The following is a 21,073-nucleotide window of genomic DNA, read 5'->3' on the forward strand; positions in this document are numbered from 1 at the left end:
GTAAATTGAGAGCCATGGGGATGGTAGTGCAGTAAGCTGCGAGGGAGTGTTACAATTTCCCAAGGCAGTATACTGTACAAAAGCAAAACACCAGGGACCAGAATTAAACGTGTACAGGAATCTCAGGGAGCTACAGGGCTGTAGGAAATTACAGAGATAGGAAGGAGGGATTTGAAAACAAGAACAGGAATTTTAAAACCAAGACATTACTTGATTGAGGCACAACATAAGCCAGGGAGCACAGGGAAATGGGTGAACAAGGCTTAGCGCAAGAAAGGATGTGACCAGCAAAATTTTGGATGACCTCATGTTTACCAAGGATAAATATCGAAGAACAGCGAGAAGTTGCATTGAAATAGCAGTAGAGCATGATTGAGGGTTTCAGGAAGAAATGACTGTGACGGGGGAAATTGGGTAACGTAAGGAAAGGTGTATGTAGAAGGGCATAGTGATGGCTTGGATATGTGGTCAGTAACTCATCCCAGAGTCAAATATTTGAGTTAGGTTGAGAAAAGTCTCATTAAGTTCCAGTCAGTTGCTAGTCAACAGCAGGGTGACACTTTTGTTTATTTATTTACTGGATGGGGGCATTGTTGGCATTTATTGCCCATACCTAATTGCCCAGAGGGCAGTTAAGAGTCAACGACATTGCTGTGGATCTGGAGTCACATGTAGGACAGACCAGATAAGGATTTCCTTCCCTAAAGGACCATAAAAGCAACAGCTTAGTGCTACTACTACTGGACTATTATTCCAGGTAATATTCTAGGGACTTAAGTTCAAATCTGGTAGAATCTGAATTCAATAAAAATCTGGAATTCAAACAATGACCATTAAATCATTGTCAATTTCAAGGAAAAAAAACCCACCTGGTTCACTAACTTCTTTCGGAAAAGGAAACTGCTATCCTCACCTAGTCTGGCCTATATGTGACTCCAATTGCCCTGTGGGCAATTAGGGTTGGGCAATAAATGCTGGCCTAGCCAGCCATGACCTCGTCCCATGAATGAAAAAAAATTGTTATAAACAAACAGTCATATTTGTTAACAAGTATGTTAACAAACAAGGACCATGTTTTCTGTCAACCTAGATCTGAAAGTCAAGTAAATTGGGGAACCTTTCCTGGTTCTAGGAATGGTGCATTTTGACTTCCAGTGTGCTAGCCCAGTGAGGTGTGACACTGCTCAAGAATCTATATTTCATCTGAAGCATGGCCTGGATGTTGGGACCTCTTCCAAGAAATTTAATTTGATGCTTTTTAAAAAAGAAATTCACACAGCTTTTACATTGTTTCGCCATGGTCTCTGTCACACTAACTGTGAATAAGTACAAATCATGGAAGTCGTCCCCTAGTATACATAGCTGAATCCAATCTCCTAACAACTATATTGAGAGTTTATATGGAGGTTGCTGGGCAGCAATTAGTATTAGGAACTCTCCACTACACTAACAATTGTGTCAAGTTTGTTGAGGTGACCCAACTGTCATCTATCAGTACAGATCAAACAACTAGGCTAAGACTTGTTAGACCTTATTGCTTATTTCCCCATTGTTTTTAACAATTCTTATTGCAGAAGTGTTCATTTGCTTGTTCACAAGAATTGTTTTACAATGATGTCATAGCTCAACACAGAGATATCCTTGAGGACACTTGGCTGGCATTTGATTAAACTGTCATCTCCGAACAATTCGTCAACTTATGTATTGGTTAAGGTAAAGCATATCAAAATACTTCAATGATATCCTGCTTAAAATAAACCAGAAGGCCTCAGGTACAGTTGTCAATCCATGCAGATTCAGCACACGCAGGTAGGAAGAAATAAGTCTGGAAGATGCATGAATGGCTGATGAGTAGGCATAAGATTCAACTTGACTCTGATACTTTCTGCTGTCAAAACTCATCATCTAGACTCACAAATCAATTGAATGAGGCATCAGTGAGCAAATGGTGTGCTTGAGGTTGCCCCAAGGAAAAGTGAACAGCTTCAGAAAAATTTTCCAGTTAGCAGATGGGTGAAAGCTCAGTGTGTCAAGCACTGACTCAGTCAGATTAAGACTACTCACTATTTATAGTCTAAACTCTCAGACAGTTTCTTGTCTGGTACCGACCTCAGAGCCTTCGTGAAACAGACAGATGTTTATAATGTTATCATTTAAAACAAGCACCAACATCTCCTGTGGGATTTACAGTATACAGATGGTTCCTTTAATGGTCTTAACTATGACGTAGAGGACAGCACTTTCATTTCTGAGTCAAAAGGTCGTGGGTTCAAGTTTCACTCTAAAAACTAGAGTACAAAAATTAAAACTGATAATCCAGTCTCTCATTGAGTAACTGCTATGAATTAGTCAAGGCGCTCTTTTACAGATTTTAAATTTAAACTCTTCCTGCGCTCTGAGGTGAACGTAGGATTTCATGGCACTTTCTCAATATTTATTCCTGAATCAACATTAAAAACAGATTTTCAGTCACTTCGTTACTGTTTCTAGGTCTTGCTCTAAACAAACTGTTTTCTTTGTTTCCAGTACATTGGCACTAAGGTTTCAATCGGCATGCTTTGAACATTCTGAGATCAGGAAGGGTGCAATATAAATACAAGTCTTACTTTGATCATCTCAAACTAAGATTTTTGCAGCCTTCTGCTTTACAGAATATAGCATGATATCAGAAAAACACCTATAAAAATGAAACCATGATCCTCAAATCTTTCTACTCATATAATGTACCACAGATACATTTTAAAGCCTAACTATAGCCTGAATAATGACAGGGAAATCAAACTCAGTCTGTCTAGTCTCTCCCAGAGTACATCAACTCAGTGCACAAAACAGCCAACACAGAGCCCAACCTAACTTCTGAGATCTATTGCCAGCACTTTGTTGCCCCCTTCTGTTAGATACGCGGATTGCAAAAAGACGATAGTGGCTGGTTGTTTCTCGGCATCTTTTTTAAAAGCATTGGCAGGTTCACCATCAAATCCTTTAAAACACAAATGGTTATCACAGATATCTCTCTATCAGCACAGACAAAAATGCACGAGTAATAGAAAGAAAATGAGGATAACTATCAAGGTAGTAAAACAAGAGCTGGGAAAACTCAGCAAATCCAGTAGCATTGTGGACAGAAAGAGAGTTAACATTTCAGGTTGATAACCTTTCATCAGAACTGAAGAAAGTCAGAAGCTTTAGGGTTTAAGACAGTGGAAGGGAGAAGGAAGCAGGATGAACAAAGGAAAAGATCTATGATAGATTGGAGGACAGGTGAGTTTAAATAACAAAAAAAAAATGATGGAACAAAGAGAGTGATCATAGATATAGAAAAGAAGTTTGAGTCCAAATGAGGCATGAATGGCTGCTCAAAAACTATATGAAAGTAACATGATGAGGTAAAGAAAGGTGTAATGGGTCCAGGATACACAGTATTGTGATATACATTGCTTTGCACTCACACTGCTAATGTTTTGAGGAACTAAACAAAATTTCCCCACACGTCATTGTATCATGACATACAGTACAACTCACTATTTGCAACGTACAGTATATTGCAGACCCCTGTATCAAAGAATCAAAAGCTTGATACTCAGTGCTGACTGATCAAAGGATGCTGGGTACAAAGTGACAAAAACAGTTAGAAACAAAAACGAAAATTACTGGAAAAACTCAGCACATCTGGCAGCATCTGTGGAGAGAAATTAGAGATAATGTTTCCTGTCAAGTGACCCTTCCAACCTGAAACATTAACTTTGATTTCTCTCCACAGATGCTGCAAGACGTGCTGAGCTTATCCTAGAAATTTCTGTTTTGTTTCTGATTTACAGCATTTGCAGTATTTTTTAATTTAGTTTTTATTAAAAATATTCAGAACTTTGGTATAACAGGCAGGCCAGAATCAAAGGTATAGCGCAGAGCTGAGAGCTGTCAGTTTGGATCAGAACCAATGTACGACAATTAGGCCAGAATTATTAGGGGTAGATTTGAGCCACTGTGCAATCTACTATTATATCGGAGGGCCAGGGTGAAGTATGGCCACAAAAACAGGTTTAAGAAACTTGCAGTAATAATGAGCAGAGGCATTTAGACATGTCTGAAGACTGTGAAAGACTGCTGCTAAATCAGCAACACCGTATTGAAACAATTTCTTCTCTTCTGGAGTAAGAGGCGAGAGAAATCTACCACATTTTTGTGTGGATAATGTTTGTGTGCTTGAATTTGTGACTTTATGACTTGGATTGATGGAGATCAAGGAATGGTACACCCAATTTGGAAAACCAGTCTTACCACCTCACTAACCAATGAGATCCTTGTCACCAGAGACAGTTGCACATGTGGATTTTAGGAGGTATGGTACATATATAGGACATATTTTGGTTGCTGGGTATGAAACACAACATTTCCTTAAGCAACAGTCCCTATCCCTACCTCATTCCATTCTTTCTTATGAGGGAAATTTCCCTGATAAGAGTTGAAACAGTCCCTGTCCCTCTGTATTTACATTATTCTTATGGGGAAAGAATTCCTCAAAACAAGCCATTTCAATATAAATTTCACTTTTCTGATACCTAATCCTGACTTATATCAAGGACCTCCACACAAATCAAAGCCAACCCTGCAAAATTGAAGTGAAAAATACCCAGTGAACAATGTAAAGACAGAGATTATGGTTGTTAAATTCAGTGTTGAGTCCAGAGACTGCAGTGTGTGAAGTTAAGGATGCAGTGTTATTTTTTGAGCTTGTGTTGGGCTTCAGTGAAACTGTAACAAGCCATGAATAGAGAGGTTAATATAGTAAAATGGTGAAGGAAATAAAACAGCAAGCAACTGGAAGCTCAGGGTCATGCTTGTAGACTGAACGGAGGGATTCTGTAAAGTGATCACCCAGTCAGTGCACAGCCTTCCAAATGTAGAGATCACACTGTAAATAGTAAATACGCTAAACTAAATTGAAATAAGTCCAAGCAAATCATTGTTGAACATGGAAGTAGTGTTTGAGGCCTTGAACTGAGAATGGAGGAGGGGTAAAGACAGGTGCCGCATCTCCTAAATTTGTTTTGAAAAGTGCTGTAAGGAAGGGAGAAGATGTTAGGGGTGACTGAGAAAAGAATCTGAGTGCCATGGAGAGAATGTTCTCAACAGAACACTGAAAGGGAATTCAGGGAAAGATGTGTTAATGCTGACATCTTGCTGGAATGGGCAGAAATATGGAAGGATAATTCATGGAGAATTTAGTCTGGTAGGGTGAAGGTGAGGTCAAAAGAAACTTAATAGTAGTCCTGGGTGGGTGAGGCAGACATGAGGATAGAAGTATATGAGATGGATCAGGCATTTCCATAGAATTTCTACAGTGTGAGGATAGGTTGTTCAAGTCCACACCAACCCTCCAAAAAGCACCCCACCCAGTACCACCCCCATATCTTATCTCCGCAACTCTGTATTTCTCATGGCTAATCCGACTAGTCTGCACATCGCAGAACACTACAGGAAATTTGTCATGGCCAATCCACCTAACCTGCACATCTTTGGACTGTGGGAGGAAACCCAAGCAGACACTGAGAATCTGCAAACTCCCCACAGACAGACAGACAGTCACCCGAGGGTGGAATCGAACACAGATCCCTGGCTCTGTGAGGCAGCAGTGCTTAACCACTGAGCCACCATGCTGTCCTGTCAATCACCTTGAGTGGGAATTCTCAGTTGAGGAAAAAGGAAGATATATTTTGGAACTGCTGAGAGGAATGCTTGCATCGACTGACGAGAAACTAAGATGGAGAATCTAGTACAGTGAAATGGACTTCTTACAGAAGCGGGGTATGAAGCAGTGTGGTTGAGACAGCTGTGGGACAGCATTGATCTGTTTTTTGCATTAGGCAACTGCCTATTTTTAAAGTGGAGAAAGAAATATTGCAGAAGGGAAGAGAGAAGTCAAAGATGAATCAGGTGAAGGTAAGAGAAATGTGATAATTGGAAACAAAAACCAAATTTTTACTTCATGATGACGATGAAGGGTAACACTGATGCAGTCATCAATGTACTGGACAAAGAAAAGAATGGGACTGGAGTAGCACTAGAACGATTAATAATCTACCCATCTCACACAAAGACAGGTGTATCTGGAGTGGAGATGAAAAGGGCTGATTGGGCTTCATTTGAGGAAGAAGCAGAGAGCTTTGAGATTGTCCTGGTGGGGAATGAAGGTAGAAGGATTGGACTTCCATAGTAAACAGGTGGCGATTAGAGTTAGGAAACTGGAAACGGTTGAAATGACATAGGACATCAAATGAGTCAAAAATGTACATAAGAACAGAAGAGGAGAAAAAAAAAATTTGGAACTGCAGTAGAAAGTAGTAAGTTCAGGCAGGCAGGCAGGAACAGAGTGAAATAATGAGGTAGCCAGAGCAGTCCTGTTTATGGATTTTGGAAAGGAGGCAGAAGCATGCAGAGAGGGATTGGGAAACTATGAAATTGTAGGCAGTGAAGGGAAGAACTCCAGAAAATGAGGTAGTACAGGTGTTCAGTGGAGTGGCTTTATGTTCAGTATGGTGTTGTGGCCTAGACAGAGATACACATGATATGTTGTGGTTCTGCTCGCCGAGCTGGGAATTTGTGTTGCAGATGTTTCATTCCCTGTCTAGGTGACATCCTCAGTGCTTGGGATCCTCCTGTGAAGCGCTTCTGTGTTGTTTCCTCCGGCATTTATAGTGGTTTGTACCTGCCACTTCCGGTTGTCAGTTCCAGCTGTCTGTTGCAGTGGTCGGTATATTGGGTCCAGGTCGATGTGCTTATTGATTGAATCTGTGGATGAGTGCCATGCCTCTAGGAATTCCCTGGCTGTTCCCTGTTTGGCTTGTCCTATAACAGTAGTGTTGTCCCAGTCAAGCTCATGTTGCTTGTCATCTGCATGTGTGGCTACTAAGGATAGCTGGTCGTGTCGTTTCGTGGCTAGTTGGTGTTCATGGGTGCGGATCGTTAGCTGTCTTCCTGTTGGTCCTATGTAGTGTTTTGTGCAGTCCTTGCATGGGAGTTTGTACACTACATTGGTTTTGCTTATGCTGGGTATCGGGTCCTTCGTTCTGGTGAGTTGTTGTCTGAGAGTGGCTGTTGGTTTGCGTGCTGTTATGAGTCCTAGTGGTCACAGTAGTCTGGCTGTCAGTTCAGAAATGCTCTTGATGTATGGTAGTGTGGCTAGTCCTTTGGGTTGCGGCATGTCCTCGTTCCGTTGTCTTTCCCTTAGGAATCTGTTGATGAAATTGCGCGAGTATCCATTTTTGGCGAATACATTGTAGAGGTGTTCTTCTTCCTCTTTTTGCAGTTCTGGTGTACTGCAGTGTGTTGTGGCCCTTTTGAACAGTGTCTTGACGCAACTTCTTTTGTGTGTGTTGGGGTGGTTGCTTTTGTAGTTTAGGACTTGGTCTGTGCGTGTGGCTTTCCTGTATACCTTTGTGGTGAATTCTCCATTCAGTGTTCTCTATACCATCACGTATAGGAATGGGAGTTGGTCTTTGTTGATAGAACAGACAACAGGATGGTGAACCTATCAACAAAGACGGCATACTCAAACTACTGGACCTGTGCCTCACAACACACTTCACATTCAACAACTAAATATATGAACAAATCAACGGCACACCCATGGGCTCACCCATCTCTGGACTCACAGCAGAAGCGGTAATGCAAAGATTAGAACAAACAGTCTTACTGCAAATTCAACCCAAACTCTGGGTCAGATATGTGGATGACACCTTTGTAAATCATTAAAAACACAGAAATAGAGAACACACACAGGATCATCAACGCCACACTCACAGGAATCTGATTCACTAGAGAGGAAGAAAAGGACAACCAACCCCCATTCCTAGACGTGATGGTACAGAGAACACTGAATGGAGAATTCACCACAAAGGTATACAGGAAAGCCACACACACAGACCAAGTCCTAAACTACAAAAGCAACCACCCCAACACACACAAAAGAAGTTGCGTCAAGACACTGTTCAAAAGGGCCACAACACACTGCAGTACACCAGAACTGCAAAAAGAGGAAGAAGAACACCTCTACAATGTATTCGCCAAAAATGGATACTCGCGCAATTTCATCAACAGATTCCTAAGGGAAAGACAACGGAACGAGGACATGCCGCAACCCAAAGGACTAGCCACACTACCATACATCAAGAGCATTTCTGAACTGACAGCCAGACTACTGTGACCACTAGGACTCATAACAGCACGCAAACCAACAGCCACTCTCAAGACAACAACTCACCAGAACGAAGGACCCGATACCCAACATGAGCAAAACTAATGTAGTGTACAAAATCACATGCAATGACTGCACAAAACACTACATCGGACAAACAGGAAGACAGCTAATGATCCGCATCCATGAACACCAACTAGCCACGAAACGACACGACCAGCTATCCTTAGTAGCCACACACGCAGATGACAAGCAACATGAGCTTGACTGGGACAACACTACTGTTATAGGACAAGCCAAACAGGGAACAGCCAGGGAATTCCTAGAGGCATGGCACTCATCCACAGATTCAATCAATAAGCACATCGACCTGGACCCAATATACCGACCACTGCAACGGACAGCTGGAACTGACAACCGGAAGCGGCAGAGACAAACCACTATAAATGCCGGAGAAAACATCACAGAAGCGCTTCACAGGAGGATCCCAAGCACTGAGGATGTCACCTAGACAGGGAATGAAACGTCTGTAACACAAATTCCCAGCGCGGCGAACAGAACCACAACAATGAGCACCCGAGCTACAAATCTTCTCACAAACTTTGAAAATACATGATATGAATGAAGTAGGCAAATTATTAAATCGCAATCGAAGTGAATCATTACACATTTGACAATGGCAGCATTTTTCATCTTAAACTGGATTCAATATCATACACAAACTGTTTTCTCTACTAGATACAGAGCATGCCTTTGTAAGGCTCATGCAGTTAGGAGAAGTAGGGGCAGTCAAAGCCATACAAGGAATCCACAATCTACATTTTGAGTAAGAAATTAAATCTAATGTGTTTAGGTCAGTTATGGAGGTTGACCAAGTTAACATTTTAATTTCGCACATCAAACTCTCAGGTCACTTTTGATATATTATTTTAAAGATCATTGCCAGCTCATTCCAATAAACGTATCAAAAATAAATGGACACTTTAGAAGCCCGTGTCAGATGAACACAAATTAGAATTGTTTTAAGTGCAAAAACTTCTCAGTTGAGTCTAAAGTCTGATCCATTAAGAAATCAATTTAACTTAAAGGAGCTATACATTTGTTAACCTGAGTTCGATTTTATAAACTGAATGTGGATTTGCAAATGGGTTACATGATGACAGAAGGCCATGCTTTCCTCCAGCTGAACTTCAACAGAAAGTATCTTTGTGTGAGCACAAGGCACAAACTGAATCAATGCAGTTCTGATTAGCAATGTAGCAAGAATTCTTGTTGAGTTTGTCACACAGGTGAGTCACCCTTGCACACTGCTGAAAACTGCAGAAATGGACATCAGGCAGGGTGGTTCTGGGCATTATCCTCTTCCTGCTGTCATTTCACTCAGAATAACTTACTGAACCACATCATTTAGGTGCATGCACAAGTTGGGACTAAGGAATCATAGAAATATACTCTATCAAGAAATCAACGTCTTCAGTGGAGGAAGAAAAAAGAAGCTCATATAAAATTGATTTGGAAGAGATTTCACACACAAATAACAAATTAAAATCAATGCTTCAGTAAGTTAGTGCTATACCATGGGATTTTGAAAATAAAGTTGTAAATTCCGTATAATCCAATGTTTTTCTTTTTCTCCTCCACAATTCTGACTTTCATTAAGGAATGAGCCTGACATCAGGTCATTCAGCTTGAGGAAGATTACAACTGAGCCTAACTGATTCTGTGTGCGACTACTGCATATAGAACTTCTAAGAGTTGAACAAGGACCTGAATGATGAGAGAATTTAGAGAGTGTTTTGATTGCTGCACCGAGGTCTGTTGAAAATACAGGCATACCCTTTGGTACTTACCCATAATTAGAGATCAGCAAACCACCAGTTGTAGAGCCAATGATCATCCCTACACCATATGAGAGACCAAGTTTCCCCAGGGCACCTGCCCGTTCTGACTCTGAAGACAGATCAGTCACAATCATCTGAGCAGCTGGGAGAGTTTAAAAGGAAATAAATGCATTTTAAAATCAGACACAGAAGTAACAAGTCAAAAAAGGAAAGAAGAGAAAAAGTACCATTCAGTACTATACCTTGCATCCCATGCATGAAGACTGTGGGCAGTCTGGAAAGGAAAAGTAGTGGCACACTTGTTGAAAGGCCCATCAGAAGGTAGGCAAACCCTGAGGAGAGGTATGCCAGCGACAGGGCAGCACGCCCCCCAAATAAATCACCAAACCTATCAGCAGTAAAATAAGAACACTCTATCAAAGATTCCTGTAATTAAATTAACAGGCACATAACTACAGTGACAACTGTGGGAACACACAGAACAGATGGAAAATTTTCTAAACATTTCTCCACAGTCAGCAGCCAAGATAGATGAAAGGTAGAAATATTCTAGTGTGACAAAAATATAGCTTTAATCTGTAACAATTAAGAAAATACGCACTATTATGTCAGTTTGCAAAACAGCTACATTGGAACGTGTCCTCTTACCAAAATTCCACTTGAAGACCACAGTTTAGCTAAGTTCACAAATTCACATTTGATAAATTATTTTAAAATTCATTGCCAGCTCATGCCAATAAACATATCATAAACAAGTGGACACTTCAGAAGCTAGTGTTAGAGATGGTAAATGTCTTAAATACCATATAATTGAGAAATAAATAAATAGTCTTACCATCAACTAGACCTGCACCAACAAAATATGCACAATTATATTCAGATGTGCTGTCTCATGTCAGTTCCCTGTGTTCCCTTGTCTCTACCAAAAGGGACTGAGGACTTTAACAGCGATCAATCCCTGTGTAACTGCATCAAACCTCAGACAGAGATTACCATCAGGACTTCAGGCTGCTTTTACTTACAATTTGGAAACAGACATACATATTCCAAACATCACATAGCTGTAGCAGTGCATGTTGGGAACATGCAGAATTCCCATTACAGCTGACTCCAAGGGAACTGCCCAGGAAATTGAAAATTCCAACTGGCAAGTCCCCTTCATCTGGAACCCTCTGAAAAGCTCCCCAAAATCAGAGAATTTGGAGGGTTCTGGCATCTAAGTTTAATAGTGACCTAGGAGAAATTACAGAATTAAAAATCTGGACTACTGTTGGAGTGAATCACTGACAGTGCCCAGTTACACCCCCGACCTCAATACTTCTCTAACCTGACAACCCCCAAAACCCCAACCTCCCTCCACCCTGAGCTGACATCTCCAACAGATGAAACTTACCTTGACAGACCCGAAACCACTTCCTCAATTGAACACCCCGACCACACCCTAGACCCAATAACCACCCACCTAACCAACAGCAACACCAACTCTAAGTTCCTTCTGCTCATTGGTGACTCAATACTCTCCACAACCTCTAACCTAATCCAAGCACTCATGTATTTACCTGGCACTCACTCATCTCCCTACCTTCTTCATATGATTATTAGGAGAAAGTGAGGACTGCAGATGCTGGAGATCAGAGTAGAAAAATGTGGTGCTGGAAAAGCACAACTGGTCAGGCAGCATCTGAGGAGCAGGAGAGTCGATGTTTTGAGCATAAGCTCTTCATCATTCCTGACTCTCCTGCTCCTCGGCTGCTGCCTGACCGGCGGCGCTTTTCAGGCACAACACTTTTCGACTATATGATTGTTATCATAGAGTCATAGAGATGTGCAGCATGGAAACAGACCCTTTGGTCCAACTCGTCCATGCCGACCTGATATCCCAATTCAATCTAGTCCCACCTGCCAGCATATCCCTCCAAACCCTTCCAATTCATATACCCATCCAGATGCATTTTAAATGTTGCAATTATACTAGCCTCCACCACTTCCTCTGGCAGCTAATTCACCTTCTGCACGAAAAAGTTGCCTGTTAGGTCTTATTTATATCATTTCCCTCTCACCCTAAACCTATGCCCCCTAGTTCTGGACTCCCCCACCCCAGGGAAAAGACTTTGTCTATTTATCCTATCCATGCCCCTCATGATTTTATAAATTTCCAGTCTATTCAACCTCTCCCTTTATCTCAAATCCTCCAATCCTGGCAACTCCTTGTAAATCTTTTCTGAATCCTTTCAAGTTTCACAACATCTTTCCGATAGGAAGGGGACAGGATTGCACACAATATTCCAACAGTGGCTTAACCAGTGTCCTGTACAGCCACAACATGACCTCCCAATCCCTGCACTCAATACTCTGACCAAAAAAAGAAAGCATACCGAACGCCTTCTTCACTATCCTATCTACCTGTGACTCCACTTTCAAGGAGCTATGAACCTGCACTCCAAGGTGGCTTTGTTCAGCAACCCTCCCTAGGACCTTACCATTAATTGTATAAGTCCTACTAAGATTTGCTTTCCCAAAATGCAGCACCTCACATTTATCTAAATTAAACTTGTTGAAAGTCTTTAAAAGGAGCTTATATTCTGAAGGATAAGTGTCTTTTTTATTCCAGAAGAAAACTTTGTGTAATTCTTTATAGTCAAAATTAAAATGACAGCAGTGAATTGGAATTTTATTTTAATGCCTCAAACTGTTAACAATGCAACTTCACTTCTAAATCACAAAGACTTGAACTTTCCTCTTTTCATGCTGCAATGTTTAGGTGCCAAACCAACAATTTCTGGAACCCTCATATGGGAGAAAGCATATACTGCATAAAACAGATGGAAATATTGAAATATTTGACTTATAGATGGCATTACATACTTCATCTATGTAGCACTGAAGATCTTTATCCACTTTCAGAACTGAGGCTCAATGCTGCCACACACTGGACATAACTCTTCCTAATCATTGCTAACTTTAGTTAAATGACTCAGTCGCACACCTGCTGAAAATTGCACTCAGCGTCTGCAGCAAGAACCAATTTCTCCTCATAAGACTATCCTGCCATCCCAAGTTTCAGCCAAGTGTATCCACGCAGCTTTCTCTCTATGGCAAGTATATTTTCTCTTAAGTCGGACAGCCAAACTTTGCACGCAATATTTCAGGTGCGATCTCACAAGGCCCTTATAACTTTACGAAAACATTCCCACTTCTGAACTCAAATCCTTTTGTAATAAAGCCAACATACCATTACATTTCTAACATACCATTTGCTTTTCTGAAGATAATTGGGTTGGGTGGGTTGTATGGTAGAATGGAGAAACAATGTAAAAGTGGTCAGTAGTAGTGGAGACTCCAGAATCTGTAGATTTTAGAAGTCTACAGGAAGAATGATGGAGATAGGAATATCAAACTTACAAATTCCAGAAACAAGGTATTTTTAAGGAGTGCGAATTATAATGCATTGTAAGAGCTCTCCTTGATATGTGCTCACAATTGAAATCTAAGGTAGTCTTGAACTTTACAATGAGCTAGAGATTGTTGAAATAATAAGTGTTTGGCATGAATTAGAAAACCAAGCTGCCTGGAGAGAGTTTTAGCAATAAGTTGGATCATGGAATTAGGCATTCCATTTGACATCAGAGAAGGTACTGAGATGCCAAAAGATGATATTTGAAGATGAGCAATCATGAAGCTATTGAAGATAATGATGATGGCTGTTCATTCAAGAGTTTTAAATTATATACAATAATCTGTCATTGAATTTTAAGAAAATAATATTTTTATTGCTTCAGTGACTTTCATGGGCACTGAGCAATTCAGTGATTAGGTTGTGAGAGGAAGGGAGATTCCCTTTGTGGAAGGCAAATATTCTGATCAGAGATCGGAATCTTCAGGAAAATTGGCGATTTCCATACCTAAAACATTATAGGAGCACTAAAAAAAAACTGCAGCATTTCAATAAGCCTTCCCCCATCATCTATTTAGATGTAGTGCTGTCAATTAGTTCAGCCTTGTCAGAACTGTCCACATTTCATGTACAAATTTATATTGGACAGGTTGGAAGAATGAATGGATAAGATGAGGAAGGCAGAGAGAGAACTGAGGACTGTTCAAAATACTATCATAAGATGAGTCATCAACATATAGCATAATGTAAAAGGAAGTTAAATTGCCATAAAAATAATTCTGATGCAAGATTAAAGACTAGAAATCCATTTGAAATTTCTAAAATGCTGAAAATTTTTGAATATTCAAGGGTGATGACAACGGTTTATAGAATTCAAAAGTATTCAAAAGCAGAGATCCAAACATGAAGGTCATAAGCAAGAATGGAAGAGTTAAACATTGTATTTATGATCATGGATTACGATCATGGATATTAGCAGAACCTCAAAGATAATAGACAATTTGACAGTTAATGGTAGCTTCAATAAGTTTAGAAGTGCCAAAGCAAAGCAATAGAACAACACTTGGCAGAATGCAAGAATATTAGCGAATTTCCAAGGAACAAAGAAGTAGCCTGAAACTTTGAGAAGCTGAAGTGATATAATAAGTCCAAAAGCAAAATATTTTATGTGCCAACAGAGTTGTATTAATCTTTGAGTTTAGATATGCAATGATGAGGAGCTCATGAGTTCCAGGATTGAAGCACACATGTAGTGGAGGTCTATGAGATTCACAGTGTTGAGATGAATTGAACAGCAGTTCTTATAGGGTCAGGATTCATTGTGCAGAAGAGCTCCATGTCATAAAAGAAAGTTTGAAAGAAGTTTAATCCTGGGGAATCCAGTCATTCTTTTTCCTGTTCCGAGACATTTACCTGCCAAATAGGGGTCCTCCCAGGAGCTGGATAACAGCAAACGTTGTCTGAAGGTTACCAAACATGATTGCATCCATCCCCAGCCTCTTCGACAAATACTATGGACAAAACATTTGTGTTAGACTCTGGGACAGTACTGTAAAGTGCTCTAAAGTCTAGAACCACAGAACGTAGTTCTGGAAAACACTTCCATCCTCATATTAGTGAAATGGAAGCATCATTTAGGAAACACTGATTCAGGTGTGCTAACGATTATTGAGCACTGGTCAACCAAAATATTATCAAAGTATCAATGACAAATTAAACATGAACTTACTCTGTAAACTGGCAGGCAAAATTACGCTCAATTCCAAGGAAAATACTAAGCAATTTTGTTATATTGTACAGCAGGGGTCACAGCAACGAGTCAAAAGCAGCATCCAGTTCCAATCAAATACAACAGAAAACAAATTGGCTACAAAACTGAAAACAGTGTAGTGGTTAAAGCTTGCTTCCCATCTTGTGCCAATGTCTCACAGGGATTGGAGTGGGTCTGCTGATGTTTACTATTGTGATTTGGACTTGGAATTAGGAGTACAATACCCAAATTTGCAGATGACATGAAATTCAGGTGTTTGAGTAATGCTGAGGGAGACTGTGACAGACTAAAGATGCCATTAACAAAACTGAAAAATGGTTGTGTAAATAAAATGCAAATTTCAATACAGACAACTAGAGTGATGTATTTTGTGGGAGTAGAGATTCCATTATACTCATGGAAGACAAAGAGTCGAAGAAAGGGCAAAGATCTAAAAAAAAATCAAAGGTACATTGGTTAATAAAACCTTAAAAAGTATAAACAAAGCCCTGGGCTTCACTTCTAAAGAAACTAAATTCAAAAGCAGAGACAATTGGTACCAAAAGTGATAAAATGCTGGTGACACAACGTGTGTGTACCATTCCAGTTGCCATACAAAGAATGTAGAAGCATTACAAATGCACAAGACTAGTATACAAAATCAACACTAGAAATGAAAGGATGCAATTATGCCAGGAAAAACTGATCAGGCCGGAGCTCACATTTCTAGAAAAAGTTCCGAAATGACCTGAGAGAGAGTCATAAAAATATGAACAATTTTAAAAAAGTTAATGCAGACAAATATTTATCCTTAAGTGGAATTCCAAAACTAAGGGTCAAAAACACGATATATTTGTATATAAAATACTGAATTCAGGAGAAACCTGTTCAGAATGTTTCAAATATGGAATTTATGACCAACTAGGAATCATTCAGATTATTGTATAAGATTAGTTTAAAGGTAATCTAGATGAAAACATGAGGGAGAAAGGAGTGGAGGATATATTGATAAATTGATCAAAGTAAGGTGGGAGCAAACCAGTATAAAGTATAAATACAGGCACAGGCCTGTTGGACAGATTGGACTGTTCCTATGTTGTAAAATTCAATGGAATCCTGCCCTGCTCTATGTCTCTTCCTCTAGCAATATGTCATGGAACCAACCAGGGAGTAGGTTGTCTTAGATCTGGTAAAGGGTAATGAGGCAGTTTTAACCAATGACCTCAAGTAAAAATCCACTAGGGTGGAGTGATCAAAACACAATAGAATCTAACATTCAGTTCGACAGTGAGAAACGTGGTTTGTAAACAATTGTGTTTAATTAATACGAAGGGAATTACAATAAAATCAGGATAGAGTTAGCTAAAGGGAACTGGGTGGATAGATTAGCAGGAATGACAGTAAAAAAGTAGTGGCAGACATATAAGGAAGTAATTCATGACTGAAATAATTCAACAGAACTGAAGTTGTATCCTTAATCTGTAAGAGGTTCCCTAGTAAAGATTTGCAGTCGAGCTGAGGTCTTACATAAACTTAAGGATTGGACACCAGAGCGAATTTTGCTATAGACCGATTCCATAATCATAGATACAGCTGTGCCGGTATCAACCTCCGTTAGAACCAGGTGACAATTTAACCAGATGTTTATTTTGATTGTCATGAAGAAATTGAACTATTCCAAGCCAGATGTATGTGTTCCTTCCAGAATGTGCATTCTCCTGAATACCAGCATAAGAGTGACCTTATTCAATTCAAGCCGAGTGGGACTCTTTGCTGTCTTGAGTCTGCATACTGGCAGCAACTACAACGGCCTGCTAGCTCAGATCTTCAAGAAAATTTTAACAGTTTGTCCGTGGCTTGGCTTGTTTTGGGGTTTTATTGCGGGCTGACCTAGAGTCCATCTGTTCAGGATATTCCTGATGAGGCTATGCAATTGCTTTCACTCAAGTGGTGTTCCACAAGCTCAGTGAGCCTGGTGAGGATATCCACTTCTGTTGGGATACCCTGTAACTCAGAAGCTCAACTTGCCACATTTTCTAATGACAAAGCCAATTGTAGTGCCTGTTTGAAGTCCAGTTGTCTTCAGCTAGTCAGCACTTTTATATGGTTACATCATTAATCCCACATACCAAACAGTCTCTCAGCATCTCACTTAGATCTAAACCAAAATCGTACGCCTCTGCCAGTCATCTTAACCTTGTCAAAATACGGATCCTCCTAGTTCTTGAACTGCTGAGTGAAATGGTTAGCTTCTCAGAATTTGAGGAGGCTTGGGGTTTTAATACTCCTTAGCTAAACCTGTCAACTCTTGGAAGTTTTTAGTATCTGGTGCCTCAGAGAAAATTAGGGTCCTAAAGGTTGAAAAAGCTGTGGTTCCACATGCTGTCAAGAGAATTACTTATTTCTTTTCGTCTGCCCAAATGTCATTTTCCTAGAAATAATAATATATTCTTTCCACATAATGGGCCAGTCTTTGATGGCAGGATCAAATGAGTCAAGCTTCCCAAATAGTAGCATTATGCCAGAAATGTTTACCCCAAATCAAAGATGACTGTTGTGAGTGAATCTATACAGTGGCGTGTTTTTCTTCTTGTTGCTACTCAAATAACTCCATGATGGCCAGTATCCCATCACCAAGTCATCTTTTTACCTAAGTGTATACTCTATTATACTGATCCAGCTAACTCAGAACCAGCTCCTAGAGTGAACAGAACCCCTGACATTCCTGTTCCTATCTGTCAGCCAGGACTCTTTATTGGACCAACTTAACAACCCCATTCAGGGAACACCTATTTTATGAGGTCCACCTGGCTGACCTCATTCCAATTACTACAATGACTCTCATCAAAAATACATCCCAGGGTGGAGGAAAGAATCTAAGATAAAGGATAGACCAACCACATGCCACTCTATATGTCCAGTTCTATTTCACTAATTCTGTCCTCACCTCATTGTAATTTTCTTAATGCAAGTTAAACACAGTGGTACAATAGAATCTTGATCAGATGGGCTAATAGGCCAAGGACTGGCAGATGGAATTCAATTTAGATAAATTGGAGGTACTCTGCTTTGGAAAGGCACATCAGAGTGAACTTATACATTTAGTGGTAAGGTCCTAGCAAGTGTTGCTGAACAAGGAGACCTTGGAGTGCAGGTTCATAGTTCTTTGAAAGTGGAGTCACAGGTAGATAGGATAGTGAAGAAGGTGATTGGTATGCTTCCTTTATTGGTCAGAGCATTGAGTATAGGAGTCAGGAGGTCATGTTGCAGCTATACAGAACATTGGTTCAGCCACTTTTGGAATACTGCATGCAATTCTGGTCTCTCTTATTTAAGAAGGATGTTGTGAAACATGAAAGGGTTCAGAAAAGATTTACAAGGATTGTGTAAGGGTTGGAGGGTTTGAACTATTGGGAAGAGACTGAACAGGTTGGTACTATTTTCCCTGGAGCATCGGAGGCTGAGGGGTGACCTGAGAGGGGTTTTTGAAATCATGAGGGGCATGGATAGGATAAATAGACAAGGTCTTTACCCTGGGGTGAGGAAGTCCAAAACTAGAGGGCACAAGTTTAGGGTGAAAGGGGAAAGATTTAAAAGGGACCTAAGGGGCAACATTTTCATGCACAGGGTGGTGGGTGTATGGAATGAGCTGCCAGAGGAAGTAGTGGAGGCTGGTACAATTACAACATTTAAAAGGCATCTGGATGAGTATATGAATAGGAAAGATTTAGAAGAATATGGGCCAAATGCTGGCAAATCAGACCAAATTTATTTAGGATATCTGGTTGGCATGGACGAGTTGGACCAAAGATCTGTTTCAATGCTGTACATCTCTATGACTCTATGTTTACGATCCAAGGCTAACCAAGAAAATTAAGGAGAGTATTCAGTTGAAAAGCATAAGACGAGGCAAAAGTCATTGAGAGCCCCAATTTATAACCCAGCAAAGAAAGACTAAAAAGATAAGGACAGAGAATATGAACTACAAGGTCAAACTAATGAGGATTACAAAAACTGAAAAACTGTCAAGAAGACCTTCTTCAAATATGTAAAAAGGATGGGAGAAGTCAAAGTGAACATAAGCTGCTCAGAAAATTAATATTGAAGATAGCTATGGGGAACAAGGAAATGACAGAGGAATTAAACAGATATTTTCCATCAGTCTTTATGTTGGATGATACTTCGAACATCCCATTAATACTAAAGAACACGGGGGACAAATTACGTCCTATCATCATCACTAGAGAAGTAATATTAGGTAAACTAATGGAGCTACAGGCAGACAAGTTCCCTGGCCCTGATGGCCTGCATCCTAAAAGAGGTAACTACAGGAGGTAGTGGATACATTGATTGCAATTTTCCAAAAATCCTTGGATTCTAGAAAAGTATTAGAGGATTGGAAATTACCAATGTCATACCCCTAATCAATGAGAGAGGGAGGCAAAAAAACAGTTAATTATAGGCCAACAAGCCTGACATCTATTGTTGGAATTAATTATTAAGGAGTAATAGCAGAATATTTAGAAAATCAAAATCTAATCAAGCAGAGTCAGAATGATTTCATGAAAGCAAAATCATGTTTGACCAATTTACTAGAGTTTTTTGAGGAAGTATCAGACAAAAGGTAGAGAGGGGAACCTGTAGATGTGTTGTATTTAGATTTCCAGAAGGCTTTCAACAAGATGTCTCATGAAATGTTATGCCATAAAAGTCCACAATGTTGGATATAATAGACTGTCATGTCTAAAGAATTGGCTGATAGGTTGGAGACAGACAAGGGGGGGTAAAGGAACTTTTCTCAGATTGGAAACCTGTAACCATTGGGGTTCCAGTGCTGGGACTACGACTGTTTACAACTTATATTAATGATTTGGAGGAAGGAAGTGAGTATACTGTAACAAATCTGCAGATGACACAAAGTGGAAAGGTTGACAGCAGAATACAAACATTTTGCAGAGAGATAATGATGTGTTAAGTAAGTAGGCATAAAGTTGGAAAATGGAGTATAATATTGACAAATGCAAGGTTGTTCATTTTGGAAGGGAGAACAAAAGAACAGAGTATTATTAAAATGAAGAAAAGCTGCAGAAAGCTGCAACAGGAAGAGATTTGGAGGTACTGGTGTATGAAACACAGAAGGCTAGCACACAGTTGCAGCAGGTAATCAGGAAGGCTAATGGAATCCTGGCCCTTATTTCAAAGGAGTTGGACTATAAGACATCACAACTGTACAACGTACTGCTGAGACCACATCTGGAATATTGTGAACAGCTTTGTCCCCTTACAAAAAAAAATATTAGTTTACTGGAGGCAGTTTGGAGAAGGTTCATTCGGAGGATCCCTGGTAAAGAGGGATTGTCTTATGAGTGAAGATAAACAGGTTATGACTCAGCTCATTATAATTTAGAAAAATGAGAAATAATCTCATTGACACATATCGGATTATTAAGGTGCTTGATAGGGCAAATGCTGAGAGGATGTTTCCCCCTCATGAGGGGGTCTAGAACAGGCATAGCCTCACTGCTATGAGGATAAATTTCTTCTTTCAGAGGGTTGAAAATCTTTGGCACTCCATGCCACATAGAGCTGGAGGGCAAAGTCCTTGTGACAGGTAGATTCTTGATCAGTAGGGGAATCTAGGGTTACAGGAAAAGGGCAGGAATATGGATGTGAGGAATGTTAATTCTGCCATGATCCAATTGAATTGCGGACCAGGCTTGAGAGGCCAAATAACCTTCTGTCCCTCTTTCTTAAGATCTTACTGTTGTATCTGATGCTTGGCAGCTAAGATTTTCAAACAACGTTGTGTATGAACAGGTTTAATGTACTTGATTCTCATCCTATGACAAAGTTAAAGTTATAAATCAAAAGAATTATTTTCCAAAACACATTGA

General features: G+C 40.0%; 1 protein-coding gene across 1 annotated transcript in view; it reads right to left on the bottom strand.

Moving 5' to 3' along the window:
- The window catches only part of slc67a1 (solute carrier family 67 member 1), a 116,210-nt gene that overhangs the window by 67,181 nt on the left and 27,956 nt on the right, over positions 1 to 21,073 (bottom strand). Inside the window, exons 2-4 of the mRNA XM_072592067.1 lie at positions 14,843 to 14,940; positions 10,278 to 10,423; positions 10,045 to 10,177 (exon numbers count right to left, since the gene is read on the bottom strand). Coding sequence (XP_072448168.1) covers positions 10,045 to 10,177; positions 10,278 to 10,423; positions 14,843 to 14,940 — 377 coding nt within the window. The remainder of the gene's footprint in view (positions 1 to 10,044; positions 10,178 to 10,277; positions 10,424 to 14,842; positions 14,941 to 21,073) is intronic.

This window comes from Chiloscyllium punctatum, chromosome 22 (assembly GCF_047496795.1).
Source record: "Chiloscyllium punctatum isolate Juve2018m chromosome 22, sChiPun1.3, whole genome shotgun sequence".
NCBI lineage: Eukaryota > Metazoa > Chordata > Chondrichthyes > Orectolobiformes > Hemiscylliidae > Chiloscyllium > Chiloscyllium punctatum.